The sequence below is a fragment of the Protopterus annectens genome, chromosome 10.part0, assembly GCF_019279795.1.
Source record: "Protopterus annectens isolate FY-2018-M chromosome 10.part0, PAN1.0, whole genome shotgun sequence".
NCBI classification, from domain to species: domain Eukaryota; kingdom Metazoa; phylum Chordata; order Ceratodontiformes; family Protopteridae; genus Protopterus; species Protopterus annectens.
In genome coordinates, this window is record NC_056744.1 from 1,414,479,704 (window position 1) to 1,414,500,468 (window position 20,765).

At 34.7% G+C, this 20,765-nt stretch overlaps 1 protein-coding gene across 1 annotated transcript in view; it reads left to right on the plus strand.

Moving 5' to 3' along the window:
- The window catches only part of LOC122814291, a 344,228-nt gene extending 324,749 nt beyond the window's left edge, over positions 1-19,479 (plus strand). Inside the window, exons 8-9 of the mRNA XM_044086879.1 lie at positions 18,467-18,539; positions 19,346-19,479. Coding sequence (XP_043942814.1) covers positions 18,467-18,539; positions 19,346-19,479 — 207 coding nt within the window. The remainder of the gene's footprint in view (positions 1-18,466; positions 18,540-19,345) is intronic.
- The last annotated feature ends 1,286 nt before the right edge of the window (positions 19,480-20,765 follow it).

The following is a 20,765-nucleotide window of genomic DNA, read 5'->3' on the forward strand; positions in this document are numbered from 1 at the left end:
AATTTTTGTGAGGCATGGAGGTCAGTAAGGATGGGAGAACCACAAATAAGAGTTGGAAGGAGATAACTAGTGGCAGTGTAGTTTTAGTTGCTTCAGTGAGAAAGTTTTTGTAAGGCATCCCTAGTTTTTGATGATCCTTTCTTATGCAAATTTGTATATGCAGGTCAAATGTCAGATTATCTTCCAATATCACCCCCTAATAGTTTGCTATGAGAAGTGACTTTAGTGGTTGTATTGTCAAAAGAGAGAACTTTTAATTTTGTGTTATCATAAGAGAGGGATGTGGGGGAAAAGTAGTAGTTTGATCTTATTAGGACTGAGCATGAGTTATGAGTTACAAAGCCATGTTTCCATGGCTGTTAAAGCTCCCCGAGTAATTTTTTGGAGGTGTCCCATGTTGTCAGATTTGAAAATGAGAGTAGAATCATCTGCATATTGTATTAGGATGGCCTGTTTTGTGGAAGTATAGTGGGCATTAGTGAAAATGTTAAACAGGAGGGGACCAAGGATAGAGCCTTGTGGTACACCGGTGCTGACTGGGAGGTAAGGAGAGAGAGTAGAGTGCCATTTTACTGACTGATACCTATTAAATAGGTAGCTTTTGAACTGGATGGGCTGAGAGAGCCCTAGTGAGGACATTTGAAGTAGGAGTTTGCAGACACAAACTGTGTGGAAAGCTTTAGACTATTCTAGAAATAAGGAAGAGACTAGCTTGCCATTATCTCTAGCTTTATTGACAGTACCTATATAGGTTCTATTGTTTTTTTTTCTCAAAAATGTTTTTATTCTTTTTATAACACACTAATTTAACAAACTAATAACAAGAAAAGAACATATAAACTATATAAAATGTCCATGACAATTAAGAAGAAATAATATGCATAGGAAAACATTTAATATTTTTCTAAAAGATTAGACAATTTCATCCAAGCAATTAAATGATGAGTTGTGTTATTCATCCTTGCTTTTAGAGTAGCAATCTCATTTCTACAAATGTACTTTGCAAGATGAATAAACTCAATTTTAAAGGCAGGAGTAGATTGGGATTTCCAATTTTTGTAACAATTTTCTTTGCTATAGAGAAGATTAACCACAGTAAAAATATTTCATTTTTAGAAATTACTTCAGGAACAGGAATATTGAAAAGAATAAGGGGGTCAGAGATTATGCAGTTGTCATTCCATAAAGCTTTACAAAGATATCTAAAATCTAACCAAAATGGGGAGATTATTTTACAGTTAACAACCATGTATATCCAGTCAGTGTCAGGATGTCCACATCTCCAGCATTTCATTTCATCTTTCTTGTACATTATTACTAATCTGTGTGGGGTGAAAAGGCATCTATGTAAGAATTTCCATGTATATACATGCCAAAACAACGAAGATGTAAACTCCTTCACTGACTGTAAACAAAGTTTTTTTATCTTTTGCTGCGAATACTTGTTTATTAACTTCACTAGAATAATTCTAAAAAGAAATATCTGCTTTGCCAAAATCGTTTCTAAGGATTTTGTAAATAACAGATATGTATGCAGTATTCTTGGGTGAGCTATTAATAATTGTTGAGATAAAATCTAAGATTTTTAAGGTATTCTTAATGTATGCTTCTAGTGAAGGTATGAGCTTGGCATGTATAAAATCCTTACAAGTTTGGATGTCCAGCCATTTACAATTCTGCAAGCTATATCTGCAAATCAAATAGTCTGTAGAACATATTTTATTAGCTGAGAAAATTATTCCAATATAATAGGTCACCCTTATTAAATTCAAGCATTTTCTGAGTATCAAAAGATATCAAGCTCTCATTTGTGAAAGCAATAGGAAAAATAATTATCAATAAGTTCTTGATTAAGTGATTAAAAACATCAGCTTTTTAAACAGCAGTAATATTTGGCTTGTAAGAGGTATAAGAACAAGTTTCAACCTTTCACTTTGAATGTATATTTTTAAAATCCATATAAAGATGCTTCTATGTATTTGAATGTATAGTTCAAGCAAAATGTTGTATTGTTACTAAGAAGTAAGCTTTCATGAATTAACTTTCAATACAATGTATAGGAAGTATTATTCCAAAGCAACACTATGTTAATAAATGCAGAATTTAAATAAAAAATCAGTATTTGGAACCCCTATACCTCCTTTGCCCCTGCTTGAGGTGTGAAAAGAAGAGAAATTCTTGTTTTTGGGGTACCAAAGGAAGTTAAGTAATATATTATTTATTTTCTTTTTAATTTTAATAGCTGGGGAAGTATTAAAGCTTGGCTAATAAATAAAATTTGGGGCAATAATATAATTTTAATTAGAGTTAGTCTGTCATCAAATGTGAAGGACAGTGTGTTCCAACTGTCAATTAAACTTGTAATTGAGGTTATAAGTTATTGGCAGTTAGATGTGAGTGATTTTTTTATAATTTGATTCAATAAGAACACTTAGGTATTTAATATGTGTACCCTCCCATTTTATGTCTCTATTTGATTTGAATTTCTTAGTAACTTTTATTTATTAGACGTGTCTGAGTCTTATTGTGATAACATTTTAGTCCAGAGATGTTTGCAAAGGAATATAGATTATTTAATAGGTGATCTACTGAATTTTCAATATCATTGTAAGTTATTAGTAGATCATCAGCAAACAGTTGTATCTTAGGGGATAGTTCATCTGATATTTTATATCTTTTAACACTGTCATTGTTCCTAATGCAATTTGCAAGCCAGTCTATGGCAAGGGCAAAGAGTAATGGGGAAAGGGGACACCCCTGCTTAGTACTTCTTAATATTTCAAATGGGCTAGATAAATAAGACCTAATCTTTACATAAGAAATGGAATTTTCATATATTTTTTTAATTAACCCAACAAAGTTTAATGAGAAATTGTATTTTTGTAGAGCATTAAATAGATATGACCATCTTAGAGAGTAGAAGGCTTTATCTATGTCATGGATTAAAACAGAGAGCTCATTTTTTTATTAGCTAAGTCTACTAAGGAAGGTAATCTGATTATATTGTCTTGTACTTTTCTGTTTTTGATAAAACCAGTTTGTTCTTCATGAATTAATTCTGGAAGTATATTATTCAATCTGCTTAGATAGACATAAATATCATGCAGTCAATGTTAAGTAAAGATATTGGTCTGTATAATGTACAAAGATTGGGTTCTTTATTTGGTTTTAAAATAGGAGAAATGGTAGAACATTTCCATGAGAGAGGATATTTGCTGTAGTTTTAACTTCCTAAAATGCATTAAGTAAGAATTTTCAAAATATTATCAGGTAAAAGTTTATAAAATTCCAGGACTAAACCATCCAGCCCTGGCACTATGTTCCTTTAGATTTTTTATTTGTTTCTTTAATTCTTTAAAAGAAAGGGGTTTATCTGTATTATTAATGTTGTGCTTAGATAACTTCTTCTGAATATTATTTGTAAGGAAGCCATCTATACTTTTGTCACTTGTAAATGAATTATTGTTATTAATGTTCTCATCATTTTTTAAACGTAATAAGATTTTTTTAAGTCTGTGGCTTTAAAAGTCTGATTATTTCTAGTGTATGCAATTTCTTTTATATGATTCCTTTCATTTAAATATTTGGATCTAGTTGCAATCTTGTGAAGGCTCCTAGGGTTAATTGAGTATGATTGTAATCTGATTTTTTCCAAATTTATTGAGATTTTATGCTGCACGATATCCTGATATTCCTTGTTTAATTTGCATATGTCAGTTAATGCAGATTTGTCATGTATTGTAAGTTTTAATTTTAGTTTATCAATTTCCTTTTGCATGTTTACTAGTTTTTTATCCCATTCTTTCCTTTTGTTTATTTACAACTTTTGACTTTACCATGTAAGACTACCTTTAAAGTGTTCCAAATGATTATATCTGAAACCTCTCCATTATTACTGACATCCAGGTAAAGATATATTTCATTTAGAAACTATTCTTTAAATCTTTGTACTGTTACTAGATAAGCAGGTAATCTTTGGCAGATGTTTAAATGGTCAGTGTTGTGTTACATTGAAAGTGATAGCACTGTGGTCAGGTATACAGCATGATGTCAACACTACATTATCTGTTTTGGACAGTAAGGAACTAGTTACTAAGACTTTGTCTGTTAGTCTGTGTGCCAAATCTGTATGAATAGTGAAAATATTTCAGGGAAGACAATATTTTTATACAATTAATGTCAATTAGATTTCTGTATTTTATATAATTGTTCAGATGTTTAGCTACAGGAGATATCATGAAGAGCTTAGAGCTTGAAGTATCAATGGACAAGATACAATTAAAATCACCTTTATAAAATAAGTGAAATAGTAATTCACCTTTAGACCTTGATGGTATGGTGTTTAAATGTTTTTTCACAGTTTTAGTATAACTAAAGCAAGTATACAATCATTGCTTGAAAGTCAACTATTTCTGGAATTCTCACTCATTTTTTGGGTAAAATTAAGACACCTCTTCTCTTATGGTTGATGTTAGAACTTATCAGAATCTTATAATCTTTGAAAGTTAATTTGTTTAGGTCCTCTGTTAACAAATGAGATTCCTGAATTAATGCAAATTTTGCTTTATGTAAAATGAAATATTTGTTAACACTATTCCTTTTCATAGGGTTGTCGAACCCATTGACATTTAGAGATAAAAAAGTTAAACGTTGTCATTTGATAGAGACTGCTATTGTAAGTAAAATCGAAAAGTGTTTTCCTTGGTTCATTATGTCAATTACTATATTTGAACACAAAATAATTAAAAACAAATGGTGACCAAGGACTAACATGCCAATATGTGAAACTATTTAATATGAAGCTCTTTTCGCTTGGAATAATTCCAAACTTCATCAGATAAAGTACAGTTCTGTATTACAGATATTTAAAACTTACATTACATGTCATATGATATAAAGCAACCTATCACAAATAGTATATATTCTATACATATATATTTACTGAATATCACCTTAATTTAGTCACCTAGGTTGCTTTAACCTTGGTATTTGGCAATTATGGGTTGCTAGGGGTGGGGATAGGAATATGGAACTATGTACTTTGATGAAGTTTGGAATTATTCCAAACAAAAAGCACTTCATATTATATTGTTTCACATCTTGGTATGTTATTCCTTGGTCACCATTTGTTTTTACATAGTAGTTTGCCCTTTATTTTAGTTTTTGTTTAATTACTATATTTGAAACTGTTATGGACAATATAAAAATCTCTGAATTTAAAAACAGTAAAACTGTACATTTTAACAACCTTCTGCATGGATATGCTAGATCCAGGCTTACTATGTTACAAATAGAAGCCGCAAATTAACCCTCTCATGACATTTAGTAGGAATTCCTGGCTAGCAGGGTAACGACAAGCAGAAGGATACAGTATATACATTGAAAACATAAAAAAGGGGAAGAATCAATTTACTATACTGCATATGCATAAATTAAAGGACATTAACGTCTACACAATATTCTAAAACTCTTTATCTAAACAGACTAAATGGAATGAATTAATTAAACCTAATAATTGTTTGTTACTGCAAACAAATACAGGTATATAATGTTATTAAAGCAGAAACAAATGCAGTTACAACTGTCACTAACAGAAACACTTTGTATTTCTTATTTAAATATAAATGTAATTCAGATTAAATAAATTACTATTTATAATAAAACAGATACTTACAGGACTTTTTAAGTAAAAATAATTATTAAATGAATAAAAACACTGCTGTGGCCTCTCAACTATATATACTAAATCCAGGATTGCACTACAGTGGGGAAAATGGCCCTTTTACTTGCCTTACAGTACTCTACACAGTGCCATATATACTAAGTTCAGTTCAGTGAAATGAGATTCAGTGAAATGAGTTTTCAGTAATTTGTGTTTTCAGCAATATGGTTGGGGTGAATTGAAATTCAGTGAAATGAGATTCAATGAAACAAAGTAGACCCATATATGTGTTTTTTCTCCATTCGTAATTTTATTAGTTACAAAGTTTTAATTGTTTATTGGCATTATTCTACTTTGCTTTACAGGTTTAGAACGTTTTTTTGTTTATATGTGTATATGTATTTATATTTCAGGGTAGACCATATATATATATATATATATATATATATATATATATATATATATATATATATACATATATGAGTGCCCTTCATTTATTTGAACTGTCAAATGTTCGAAACTCATATGGCCGACACCGTATGAACAAACTTTTGAAAGGCCGACAAATGATAGCAGAGATCCTGCTACAGTGCAGGACTGGGAGATTCCCCTTTCCTGCACTGTACTGCAATCTCGGAGTGAGAATATATAAGTAGCAGGGGGTGTGGAGGGCTTGCCCCTCTTCATAACAGCTTTACTGTGTTTACAGGTAGGTAAATGGTGCTATTTCAGGATATCAGTCTTTTGGAATGTCGATCATATGGTGTCGGCCATATGAAAGTCAGCATTCTGAACGGTCGACATTCTGAAGTAGACCTATATATATATATATATATATATATATATATATATATATATATATATATATATATTCTTTCTTTTTTTTTTTTCAAAACATCACAATACACAGATGGTGAACAATAAACATCACTCCTAAAAGATCAAAAGCCAAAACACTGTAAAAGCTAAACAATTACATTTTTGGTAGTGGGGGGAGCCCCCCCCACACCCCACGCTGGCTACTAATTACATATACCAGCTCTGAGATATAGCTACAGGTGGGAAGTGGGGAAAGGGCAAATTCCCTGATCCACACTGTTCACAATCTCACAAGGACTTAACATTGGCAGTAGAGATCAAATGAGTTTCGATCAATTATGCCAGTGTAAAAAACATTCAACATTATGAACATAAACAAATAAGTAAACAAATCAATAGTTAACAGTAGCTAGTCAACTAGTGTGTTTTGCAGGATGCTGGAGTAACTAGAGATCACTAATGCAGGTGGGGGGGGGGGCAGCATGCAAAAACTCCACATAGCCAGTGATCTAAATTCAGGCTAGCATTCTGGAAATCTTTCACTGTGAGGTAAAAATCATAACTACTGAGCCAGTATGCAGTCTATCTAACCAGCTCTAACCATGCTCTGGGTTATCATTGCTTGTTCATCCATTAGGTTTTGTATCTGTTCTTTTCTTCTGTTTTACTTCCTAACTGTTTCTTTTCTCATTGTTCTTTCTGCCAGAATAGGGTATCACTTACACCAGTGCTAATTCCAACACTTTTTCTGGCTTTTTTCAACTCTCTGATTCTGTTTTTTACCACTTAAGTTGTCCATTTTGACAGAACACTGGTACCTACATGCACAACATGCATTCACTTCACACTCTTGGTGATCACCTTGGTCACCTCATCCCATGCCTTTCTAAATCTAAAGCCTGAGAGCTGTTACACTGAAATCTTGCATTTTTTTTCCTTTGCCAAGGCTTTTCATTCTCTTGGTGATTGAACATTTAATTTCCAAAACCCTCTTCTCTGCCATAATGCTGTTTTTCAGCTCTTTCACTTCCTGCTCCATACCAAATTCCTTCCTGCATGCAGCTTTTGCATTTCTACTTCCACAACTCTCAGCCTTCCATTGTCTGTACCAGTTGCCATTCTCCCTCTAATGACTGCATCTGATCCCGTTCCATTGCAGTCTATACTCACTATATTATCGCTCTCCACTTTACATTCTCTTTCCCTCTCTCCACTCCCATCCGGATTAGGGTGCCCCCCATCCACTTCCCTCTTGCTCTCCCTATTTCCTTTTTGACATTTGCTTCTGCTGACCATATCTGCTCTGCCACCTTAGCCTCCTTCTTCTTGCCCTCACTGTTGTAGCTGCATGGTAAAACAACCTAGGTCTTCAGTGTTTTAAGCAGAAGGTGTTTTCCATACAGTAAGAATGAACAACAAATGCACAATATAAAGAAAAGATCATCTAAGTTACATTATTGGTGGATCTTTCACAAAAGCATCATCGGGTCTGCCAAAAAACATTTTAAGCACTTTAGTGCAGATAGTTTTATTTCCATTTTTGTGTTGCCCTGATTCATAGGTGTTTATAGGTGCGTACTAGGCTAATGGCCCTGGAGCCTTTACAAGCCTAGCACATAGAAGTGCCCTAGCATCATGCCGCTCGACGTTAGTTCCCAGTGCTTCTATCAAGTCGAGCCACTGGAGTGATATTAAATACATGAGTTCTTTTATAATCCCATTATTAGTGATGAGAACCTCAGTGGGTATTGGGTGATACCATAAAATCTTATGTCCAAGTGTTACGAGTAGATCACTCTACCCACAAGACTATCCCTCATGCCTGATCTTATCGTGAGGTAGTAAAAGCAAGTACAGAATGGTAGTTTAGAATAGAGCTTGTTAGCGTGCTTTTTTGGGGTCTCAGACAAATGTGCCAAAAGGTCTAATGTAGCCCCATAAAAGTGGACAGATTAATTGCTTTATATCATTTGGGACATTATAATGAAGTGTTTCCAATGGATTGTAACAGTCTTATTATGGTATTGGATCTTTTAATAAAAATATATGAATCTAGAAACAGCTCATGCTTTTCATCAGCACAGGTTAATGAATGCTGGATGTTGGTTAAAAGAGCTGGCCCTGAGGGTAATGGCTGTGGCCCCATAAAAGTAGGCAGAGAAGCTCTGTTTTCACTTAGCATTCTATACATACTTTTACTACCTCATCCTCTTTTTAACTGTATAGGAAACACATTTTACTTAAAACACTGAACACCTAGGTTGTCTTACCCTCAGATTGTTAAAAAGAAAGGGAATTACCCATTCTACATTGGTTATAGATTACAGAAACTATATATATATATATATATATATATATATATATATATATATATATATATATATATATATATATATATATATATGTATATATATATATATATATATATATATATATATATATACACACACATATAGGTTTATCTCATCTCCTTACCTCTCAAATCTGAACAAATCCTGAAATAATGGGGGGACAAAGGCTGAAAAAATAAGGACACTTTTTAAATATTGCTTTTATAAACTTAGAAAGTTGCTAGAGTAACAGGATTTGAGTTACCATGCATTTTCTGAAGAGTATGAAGTCTGAAAGTCAAATATATGTCATTATTTAGTGACTTCAATCCTTGGAACATCCTAGATATTTGCCAGAAAGCTACAAATTCTATGAGGAGCAGGCTAACAATATGAGGAAAAATCTTGATATTCTGAAAAAATCTGGACAGTTGAGAGATATACCCCCATGAGAGCGGCTTTGAAAACATTAAATACTAGTTAGATATATAAGATCTTTATGCATTTGAATTTAATGACATTTGCTGCAGAAATATGGCAAAACATTTTAGCTCTTTCAAAAAAGAAAGTAATCCAAGAATTCCAAACTGTCCTAAGGACAAGACTCATAGCAGTAGTATTTCTCATTAGCACAGTTTTGTTAACTACATTCTACTGACTACCTAGTTTACTACATCAAATTCTTATAAATCATTCAATATTTCTTATCGAGTACTTGCGAGACACAGTGGGCGACATATTTAATAGAGAGTAGATGTGGTAATTTCTATGTGAGATAAGCAAAAAGAACTTTTACGGAACTTATTAGTGCACATCTAAGTGACACCAGATGTAAAACGTTGTATTTTGGTATTGGCAGAGTGATTCCTTCTTTTCCAACCTCTAACTCATTTGTCTGACTTATTTAACAATAAGGAAGAATGCTGGATTATCCAGACTACGGCTTTATATCCCGCACGTTTAATATTATTTCACAAGCTATTTATGCACCACTATTGTTATTTTATTCACTTCAATATTATTTGCATATGAATTTACAAAACATTGGCAAATGATTGTTGATAGAGATATCTCTCAGGATCATCCATCATGTGATGGCTGGTTCAACTATCGTCGTGTGCCGGTCCTATGACCTAGCACCCCACATCCTGAGTTCTTCAAATGAAGAACAAAAAAAAAGCATGGACACTTCATAAGCTATGTATTTCATAATCCATTGCCCCCTCCCCCCACCCCATATCTCAAATGATCCACTACTACTTTTACTGGCAGACCACCCAGGTAACAAATACACACACCCTCATAACTGACCCAGCTTTTCAGTGGAAGAACCAAAAAAAAAAGATCCACTGCTTTTCCTGGCACATCAGTCAGGTGGCCAGATACACAACCATCATACCTGACCCAGCTCTTCACTGGAAGAGCTAAAAAATCTGCATAGAGACATAGGTGCCAAACCAGGGATTCATTTCCTGTTCCCAATCTAACTGTCCAAGTTACACTTGAATTGGGTTAGGGAGGAATTCTGCTTCACATGGATGGGGAGCCTGTTCCAGAGAAGGGGTAGTCTCTGGGATATATATACCTGTTTCTCCAGCAGGTCCTATTTATATCACAGGCTAGGATTAAGTCTTTAGAATGGTTAATTATGGTCTTGTTTGTTTTCTGGATATGCAGGTCTATCAGGGTGGGGTCTAGCAATGACTTGTAGGCATAGATACCCTCTCAACAAACAACACCAAAAAAAGTTAAAACCAAAACGCACAAAATATCCACCACTGAGAAGTTTAATAATTAAATCACATAAGCACTTTCATCCCAAAAGTAAGGACTTCCTCAGATACAACCCACTACAAAGTGCAGTCTTATATGGAAACATTAATTGATCAGAATACCATTTGAACCAATCAAATTCATTGCTCAGTTGACTACTGAAAAATAACCACATTAACAACCCCCCAAAAACAGTTAAGTTAAACCTACATATATTAAAATAACAGCAGTAATTTATATACTTAGTAGATAAATAAAGTACATGCATACATATATAAATATAAACATGTACAGTCTAAATTTCCATGAATTTTAAATATAAAATACCATAGATAGAGGTCTTGTCATTCAAACCTGGGGCAGCAATAGCATTTAATTTTACCTGCCAAAAAAATTACATGGCTTCAATCATTGCTTCCCAAAAAATGCCATAAACTGTAGGAGACACAGTACAGTGATAGGGCTTTAAGGCGATCCATATAGGATCTACAAAAAGAACAGCATTAGAACCATTAGATCGAAGGATGTGAATTTTGCTTGCGACATAAATAAGAAATGTTGGTGAGACAGATACGTGTCTCAGAGGATCCCCACAATCTGGAACAGGCTCCTTATTCATGTGAAGCAGTTTCCAGAAGTAACCCTATTTAAGTGTAACCTTGACCAATGGATGGGAAATCAGAAATTCACCATGGGTCTGGCACCCATGCATCTAATAGACAGAGGCAGACAGTAATGCCCAAACTAACATACCCACCTCACACACATGACCTCTAGAAACTTCCTAACTAACATACCACCTCCTAATAAACACACAGGGACAAATTTGGGTTGGGTTGCATGGCTAGACTTATAAATGGTGGTTGTTAGCCTAGTATATGACTATGGACTTATGAACAGTCATAGAATAAAATTTAATTTTCAATGGGGAATATATTACTTACATTTGACATTAATGCTTTATATAATGGGTGAATTGAAGAGGCAAGATGACTTTCTTTACAATTGTTCCAATTTCAATAACATCATTAAAGAAATGGCTGTGACATTTTGTAAACTTATATTAAAGCACATTATACTTTTCTTTGAAGGGAATATGTTTCATCAAATTCTAATGGCAACCACTGTGTTATCGATGCACCGTCTTATGACTGCATTTTAGTTTACAAAGATGAGCACCAATTGTTTAATCATCAGATTTGCATGGACAATATGAAATATGTTCATGCAACATTTTATGAATGCATTTTTTAACCAAAAAAGAATAACCGTGTTTATTTAATCCACAGATCATGGTGGACAATATCAAATATTTTGGTGACATATTGAAGACAGCTTTCTTATCTGGAAAAGGGGAACAAAAAAATCAACGGACACACATTATGTGACTGTTTTTCTAGATGTTACTTTTATTAAAAAAAGATGTTGCTTGGCCTCTAAATTACTTAGCTGCCATCCTAAATACATTACTAATAACATCCTAAGTGGTCAGATCCTAAGGGTCATTAGAAATAATGTTAGTAAACAGGACATTGTAAGTGAGCTGGACTTAGTAAAAATATTTTAGAGAGAGAGTATGAAGTTTAATGATTGAATAATAAACTGAACCATGTGCTTGATAAATGTTTGTAGTGAAAAGAATGCCTTTATGTTACTGGTGATACATATACTGGAAATGATAATGTCTGAATTCATTAATTATAATGAAGCCAGTGATATACATTTTTAGGCTTTGGAACTAGCGAAAATCCAGCTAGTAAACATATTGAATATATAAGAAAACTGGGTAGCCTTAAAATCTATTAGCAAGACTGCCATATGCATAGATACTGTTCTATGTTTAGCCATTATGGTGTATGCATTCTGAAATAAATACATTTCGTTGTACATCTGTATTGAATATAGGTTTATATAAATTCTAAAGGAACCATTTAGATACTCTGAAGCAGCAGTTACAGTTAATATTGAAATTATTAACAATTTACTCATTCTGATACCTATAAAGCATTTTAATAACTTTTGCGGAGAGTTTGAACATCCTGAATTTATCAGACATTTTTGGAAAGCAAAATGGAATGCGAACTGCATACTAGAAATAATGAGTTTTATGAGTTATTAAAAAAGCATACGTTTTTGAGTACTGTTTAAAAGGACACCATAGATGATGAACATAATCATGTTTAGTTTTCAGATTTTGCAGCTTGCTACTAACAGCTCATTAGAAAGGAATTCTCATTTAATTTAATGCTGACAAAAGGTAGATGGCAGAGTGAATGAGATGCCTCTAGGGACTATGGACTAAATAAAATATTTCCTATTAAACCATTTCTGAATAACTGGGGTATAAAAATTAGCATGTGATCAGACTAAATGATTAATTGTAGGAGTACATACATTAATATGAAAGAAAACAAACCATAATAACATTTTCCATGCAATGTACAAGTTTCCTTTCCAACAAATGTCATTTACTCCAACACTGCATAAATTATTGAATTGCTTCCTTCCTTCCATGTCTTAAACCTCACTCTTCCTCCTGAACACTATTCTGCATGTGTTGTTCCCGCAGATTTCAGTTACATCTATGTAATTAGCTCTTCCCTTTTTCTAAGGATTCCACCTCCAGTTCTTTAATCTCATTTGCAGTCTTCTTTACTTCAGCTTACAGTTGGTTTAGATTTTGATTTCCATTTTCTAGTAATTGCTTTGTTTTGGCAGCCAGTAGCATTAAACTTACTAAGGCATTTCCAAGACTATATCCCAGATGAAAAGAATCATTTATTTACTTACAATGATTTTTCTCCCCTAACATTTCTGACAAAACACATTAAAAGGTATTTTAAAGTCTGCCAACATGTTATATTCTCAAAACATATCTTTTCCATCACATCACCAGCATTTGCTATCTACCTGCGGAAAAATTCCCTGAAGTTTGCTTTGCGTATACAAATTTGTATACAAACACAGCAAGCAGAAGTCCTAACCCTTCTGGACTTTGTTCTGTACTTCAGATCTCTTCCCATTATTCCTTGATACATTGCTTTCATTCTCTCTTTCCCATCTTTTTTAGCCTCCTGTGATTGATTCTTAAAATTATCATGCAATATTTTAGATGCACAGCTAATTATCCCTTTTTAGCAGCTACTTCTGGGCTAGGCTCAACAAAAAGTGCCTACCATAGCTGGTCTTTCATTAACACTCCCCTATCCCTTACTCTTTGACTATATTATCAGTACCTGATACAGAAGGCAGTAGGTAACCTGCAGTCCAAACTTCAGCTTGGCCTCATCCCACTCTATTACCTTTCCCTGTCTAGGTATTTGCGTCCAATATATTTGTTCCTTTGCTACTTTTCTCCAGTAAATTTCAGCTTCGTCCCACCTGTTTTCTGTAACTGTACTTGCAGTCACCCCTACTGGTAAAATCTTCATTCTTCATTTCCATGTTGGCTTATAAAAAACTTCAGCATTCTGTGGCTATCCATGTGATGTAGTAAGTATTCACTTTTTTTCTGATCCTACTGCTCCTGCCACATTGTGCATGATGGGGATAACAAGACTGGCCTCAAGCTTGTTCTTAAGTGGCCCGTCTCATAGATCCTCTATCACAATGGTCATTTCATCAGTCATACCCCTTTCAAATATGCCATTTGAATGATTTAGTTTAACGCCTGCAAGAATAAGGTGGTGAACATGAACATGTAGAATCAGGCTTGGGATCTCTGCCCAGTCAATACAGTCTTGTAGGTGGCAGAAAATATAGTCTGCCTTATAAGTGACTGGGACTAGATTGTCTGCATTCTCTTAAATGACTATGGTTTCATCTTTCAAGATGTGTCCTGATGGAGGGACAACCCAGAAGGGGTTCAGGGTATGTCATTAAGCCTATTACAACCTGCTTGGGGGGTAGAAAAAAGTCCGTAGGCCACCCCCTTGTTCCTGTATTGTGTACAGATGCGAAATATTGTATCCATTGGAGGGGATACCAAGGATTTGACCTTTTGTCCTCATCTTCTTTGTTGCTAGGCAGTCAAGAAGCAACTCTAAATGTTTTCTCTTTTCATTGGCTTTGCAGGGCTTTTTTGTGATGGCTGCTGAAACAAAGGAGAGGAGACCCTTTTGAGGAATTCCTGCATGTCAGAGTGCAGCAAGCCTGAATAGTCATAGTATTCAACTGATGAAATTTGGGCTATGGGTCCAAAGACCCCATATTCTGAATGTACTGTGATAGCCATCAAAGTTGGCGCTCTATCAAAACTGAATGTGGTGTTAGGCTGCCTGGAGCTGAAATACCTGGTTCTGGTCCTATCACTATGGGTATTATCAGCATTAAAACAGATGTTGAAAATAATAACACTGGCAGGGGCCAGAAATGTTGAGTATGCAGAATGTAGTGCTTATGGGTGAGGAGTCAAGAGAAAGTACAAGAAGGTTTGATGCGAGTACCTCATCACTGGAGGCACAGACATCAGACCCTCATGGGAGCTAGAGACCTTAGCCCCATCTTTTTCTCCTCCTGTAGTTGTTTAACTGCATGTTTTAGATTCTACCTCTAGGACTTGGGTTTATGACATGAATGTCCATTTTTTTCTAAGTACAATAGCCTTCAGTTTTTAAGCTTGAATAGATGAAGATGCCTTGGTGTCTGATGACCTAGAAGACCTCTGGTCACAGACTGCAGGTTTATCCAACAAGGCCATCTTTAACAAAGGTTTGTCAGCTTTTCTCACTTCTGTTATGCACAGTGGGGTTAAAGGCACACAAAAGGAATAACAATATATCTTGGGACCCTCTCACAAACAGATTACACATGACATGCACCCAATGGTCATCAAGATAGCTCTACTACAGACATATTTGTTAAGCAGGTGCTTCAGCATAGCGGCCTAGACAGGCCTAAGCCATTAAATAGGAAAAGTGGAAAGCAGCAAGAAAGCTGAGACAGAAGATAAAATACAGGTTAGCTGCATAGGAACAGAAAATAAACATAAAGTTGTACATACACACTCAAAGAAATCCATTAACTGCTCCAGATCACCATAAAGGCACCAACATTCTTCAAAAAGTCTGCATGGCTAATAGATTACATGACGGAAGAAATGGAGAGTGAGGTACAGTGATGCATGATGGTAAAAAAGAATTTAAACCAGCCTTGAGTAAGGGTTATCTTAATGGTCCTAATCACATGTCCTCGAAACACAATTGCTCTGCCTTAATTCCTTGAAAGCATTCTTTCAAATTCACTCAGCAACTGAATACTAGCACCTATAGGAATAATTCTGAAGAATTGAACCACCCTCAAAATAAAACAAAAGGCGAAGGTACCTACACCCCTTTATTTTATATTTCTGGCTCTAACAGCAATCCCACTCACAGAAAGAGGCCAAAATACTAGTACTAATAATAAAAATAATAACAATAATAATACATTTTTCTCTTTCTCAGAGGCAATGTGGTCTCCCAGACAGAATAAAATACAAAATTGCAAGAAAAATACATTGATACAGTGAGTAAATGAAGAAATACACACTCTTGGCATATAATCTCAAGCTAAGAAAACTTAAGAAAATAATCCCTTGCAGCTAAAGGGAAACCATTTCAGTAGCTTGCAGTATTTTTACATTGTTGAAGTAAAAGACAAGTACCGAACCAACACGGCTGAAGTCTGAAGAAGCGATAGTGCTACCGTGAAAGCGCTACTTTTATCACTTTCCTTTATGTTCAGTAGATAGAGTTTTGGCCTAGCTGTGTTGGCTCGGTACTTGTTTTTTACTTCAAGTTTACACAGTTTTCTTGTACCGCACCTTTCACCTGTTCCTGTGTATTTTTCCTTTTTGCGGACACATTTTTATGTTGTTCTTTGAAATACAGAAGGTATGAAAGACAAGATGAAAATCTGAGCAAACCCCTTATGGGTGTTTACTGTCACTGACTTTTTAGAATCTTCATCTAATACAATTTGTAGACAAATATGGTTCACATTCTGTGTAAATTGATTACCCTTTGCTAACAAAGTATAAGAAATATCAGCTGCTAATTGCTGATACCACAGATCCTGTTTGGAACCATTCAGTTTCAAAACAAGAAGACTGTCTGCAATCAGCTAAAAAATGTACAGTTTCAGTTAGGTTTCTTGCTACAGATGATTCAATTCAGCTCTTGTTTTTAAAGTATGTAAGAATGGACCTGGCTTGAAAAACCTTGGACTTAAATTGCTATACATATGCATTTTTACAGCATTCTCCTTCAGTGTGCCCAGTTTATTTTTACCTCACCTGGGTATGTTTTTACAAAATATCATTTCAAGTTTTCAAAGTAAAAAAGCAATACAGTGCCTGGAGCCTTGTGTTGATTCTGGGTTGACCTGAGGCTCCATTTACTTTGATGTTTTGTTTTCTTTCATTATTTATCAATGTAGCATGGTGCCATTGGCAACTTCTGGGGTTTTTTTTTTTTGTATTTTTATTTACAGTTTTTGCTTGGTCTGAGGCAATTGATTTACAGAATTCCACTTTTCATTTAGCTTCTTTAATCACCCTAACTGCAGTGCAATAAATTTTGAGTAGACCATGTAGCAAAAATCAAGAGTAACTTCTTGACTCTGTCTTTATATGTACGTATAATATTGGCTGCCTCACTACAACTTTCATGGGTCCGTCACATATTTTTAAAACACTTTTGCTTGTATCCATAACTTTGCATATTCTGCATTATTTATGGTAGTGATACCTCAGCCTTTAATTTGTTCATGCAACAGTTTTATTCATTTCATTTTGCTATACACGTTATAAAAGACATTTTTGGAATGCCCAATTTCTCCACATTATATGACACATTTTTTTAACTCTGATCTCTTTCCACTCACTTCTCAGCTCCCTGCACATAACATGTACTATTTCTTCCAGAATGGGGCTGTAACTCTTTCAGTCATTCATTCTCTAACATCTGCTTTATTCTATACAGTGTCATTGGGGACCTGGGAGGCTATCATGACAATTAATAGACACGATCTCCTTACTTATACAGTCAGCTACGGAGAAAACAAAAAAAGTTCATACACTTGGAATCACAACTAGTGCCCAAATAGAAAACACATTGGTAGTGATTTCCTATATAAAAAAAAAACAGTTGGTCTTTTTTGGTACAGTGAATAAAACTCAACGAAATGCAGGGAAACTGCTTCCCTATCCCCTCTGTGTCCATGTGGATTTTCTTCCAGTTTCCTCCTCCATTCTAAAGATATTCTGTATATCCTGCATATAGGTGTACATGCAGGATGTGTGTGTGTATGTGAATGTGTGTGTGTGTGTGTGTGTGTGTGTGTGTGTGTGTGTGTGTGTGTGTGTGTGTGTGTGATTGTGTGTGTGTGTGTGTGTGTGTGTGTGTGTGTGTGTGTGTGTGTGTGTGTGTGTGTGTGTGTGTGTGTGTGTGTGTATCTGTCTGTGTATGTGCACAGGTATATGCATCAGCGTGTATGTGTGTGTGTATGTGTATACCTATGTGTATATCTGCATGCCTGTATGTATGTATGTGTGCATGCATACATGCATGTGTCTGTGCGCACACGACTATGTGTGTGTGTGTGTGTGTGTGTGTGTGTGTGTGTGTGTGTGTGTGTGTGTGTGTGTGTGTGTGTGTGTGAGAGACCATTTTAATTACAAACAGCAGTGTAATACTTTGCTGAAATGGCAGGTTTCACAAAATCATTGTGTGGTGAAACATACAAAGTACCATACTTATAAATTTGATTGGTGACAGCATTTTGTCATTTCACTCCTGTTAAAGACATCTTATCTATTAAAAAAATAAGCAAGTGAGTATTATAAGAGGAGAGTAGACCAGCATAACAAAATGTGTAATTGTTAAATTGTTTGTTGTTGTAGTGGTTCCAGTATCAGAAGCAGAAAATGCTCTGGGATGAAAGCTGGATCATTAATTTGAAAGACCTCATCAAAGGTAAGTGGTGACTTGTTGCTTGTGCTGCATATCACAGAGGTTAACGTCTTAGTTCAAGAATTAGGGACAGTGCCAAAAATAATGAGGATCAAAGCCCAAATTCAGGAACATTTTTTTAACTATTTAGATTTACTAAGAAAATTAAAAGAATAACTGGATTTGTGTTAACACAAAATCTGGAACTGAATGTGTACCATTATGCAGTGGCAATAATTGTCAATGGTTTGCTAGAAAATCATTAAATTTATACAGTTTTAGAAAAATAATTTTGACAAAGTCAGGAAGCTCAGTAAAATCAGAAATAGATAAGAGTTATGGCTACAATGCTGAGATTTTCCTTAGCCCCATAGTAGGACAACAGGCTGTCCATCCTAGAACTTCCTGTGAGTAGATTGAATACAGAAGTGACATGATGCCTTTTATTAGAATTTCATGATTTTACAAAACACTCCATGAGTTTCAGACAAAGATGAGTCCTTCATCAGGAGCTAAAACTTGAAGTACAGGTATTCTACAACTTGTGTTGATCAAGTACAATTTATCATATCACCTCTGTTTTCTGTCAGTGGACCAACACAGCATCTCTCTTTTTTTATTTGTTGTAAGTAGAGTTTGGAGCATATTATGTTTAACTGCCTAATTTGAAAGCTGTATTTGTTTGTATTACTTTAGTGGCCAGGCATAAGTCATAACTAAAAATAGACCACCATATTGCTTAATTCACTCATTTAGCAGATGAAGAGATAAAATAATGAATATAGCATGAAGTTATAAGTCACAATCGTCTTTTCCTCCTTTTTTCACAGGCAGTGCATTTGAAAGTGACTTTGGAAGTAGTCTCAGCTTACAGAAAGCAAATAACACAAAAGGAAGCAGTGGGGCTGACATTACAGTGAGCAACTGTACTTTGAAACACAGTGTCATACAAGCAGGCATATAGTATGTATTTTTGTATCCTCCTTTGTGCAACACTTCTAAGTTCACAATATAATTCAACTGTTTTATGCAATAAGTTGAGTTACTGCACATATGCGATGGAGAGACATATGGTACAGCAAAGCCAGATCTTATCACAACTTCTTTAAAAATGTTGTTAGATAATAATGCACTGTCTAGAGTTACTTACTGATGTTATATGGCTTATTTTAAAATTATATTAAATCGTTGATTGCATACTGTCAAAAATTGTATTCATTGTGATTGTGCAGACAGAATCTAGTGAGTAATGAACAATAAATTCCTGGTATGAACCCTAGGTCTAACACCAATCTGCTGTAAATGGTCTGAATGTATCTGGTTTGTTTGTTAAACTTCTGATCTACAAAATAAAAGTCAGTAGTCAGTAAGTCCATAAATAGACAACTGTCCACCTGGCTCCATACCATTAGAGAAATGACATAACTTAATTCAATTGATAAATTCAGTTCTCACCTTTTTTTTCCCAAAGCTGTGTGACTTCAGAGATAGTATACAAACCCTCCTTTTATTCTCCAAAATCAAATTCTATAACACCATTTATATTTTATGAATGATTTTCAATGAATATAAATTTATAGGATTCTTATTCATAAAGTTGAACAAACACCATCCGCATATAATCACAGAAAAAAATCAGTTGTACTCCATAGCCCGGCATGAAGATTTATATACAGTCCTAGTCTTTTCATGGTCCCAAAATGCACATCCTTCTAGAGTTTTTCCTTTTATTCTCAATAATCGTTATACAAGCACTTTAACTATTTAAATCTATAAACAAATGGAAAAAAAGTATAAAGCAAAATGAAAAAGTGTTTCAAGCTGTTGGAGCTGTGTATTGTACACACACACATACACACACACACACACACACACACACACACACGTGTGTGTGTGTGTGTGTGTGTTTTCCTGCCTTTTGCCTTTCTTTTCTTTCTTTCACACTTTCTCTTTCCTTCCTTCCTTCCTTCCTGTTCTTTATTCATTCATTCCGTGAATCAAAAAATCTAGCCTTATGTCTAGTTCATGTTATGGTTCATTTGTCCAATTTTTCCCTTCTACAGCATGCTAAGCCAGTTCAGACATTTCCCTTCTTTCTTGCCTTCCAATGTTGTAACTTGCTTTTTAAAACTGTTATTCTGTAGGTGTTGATGTTCTCTAGCCATGCTCACTATGTTACAGCCCACCAGGACTGCTTTCTCACCTCGTTACTCATTTGTGTTGCCTAAAACTCCATCTTCATAGAGAATT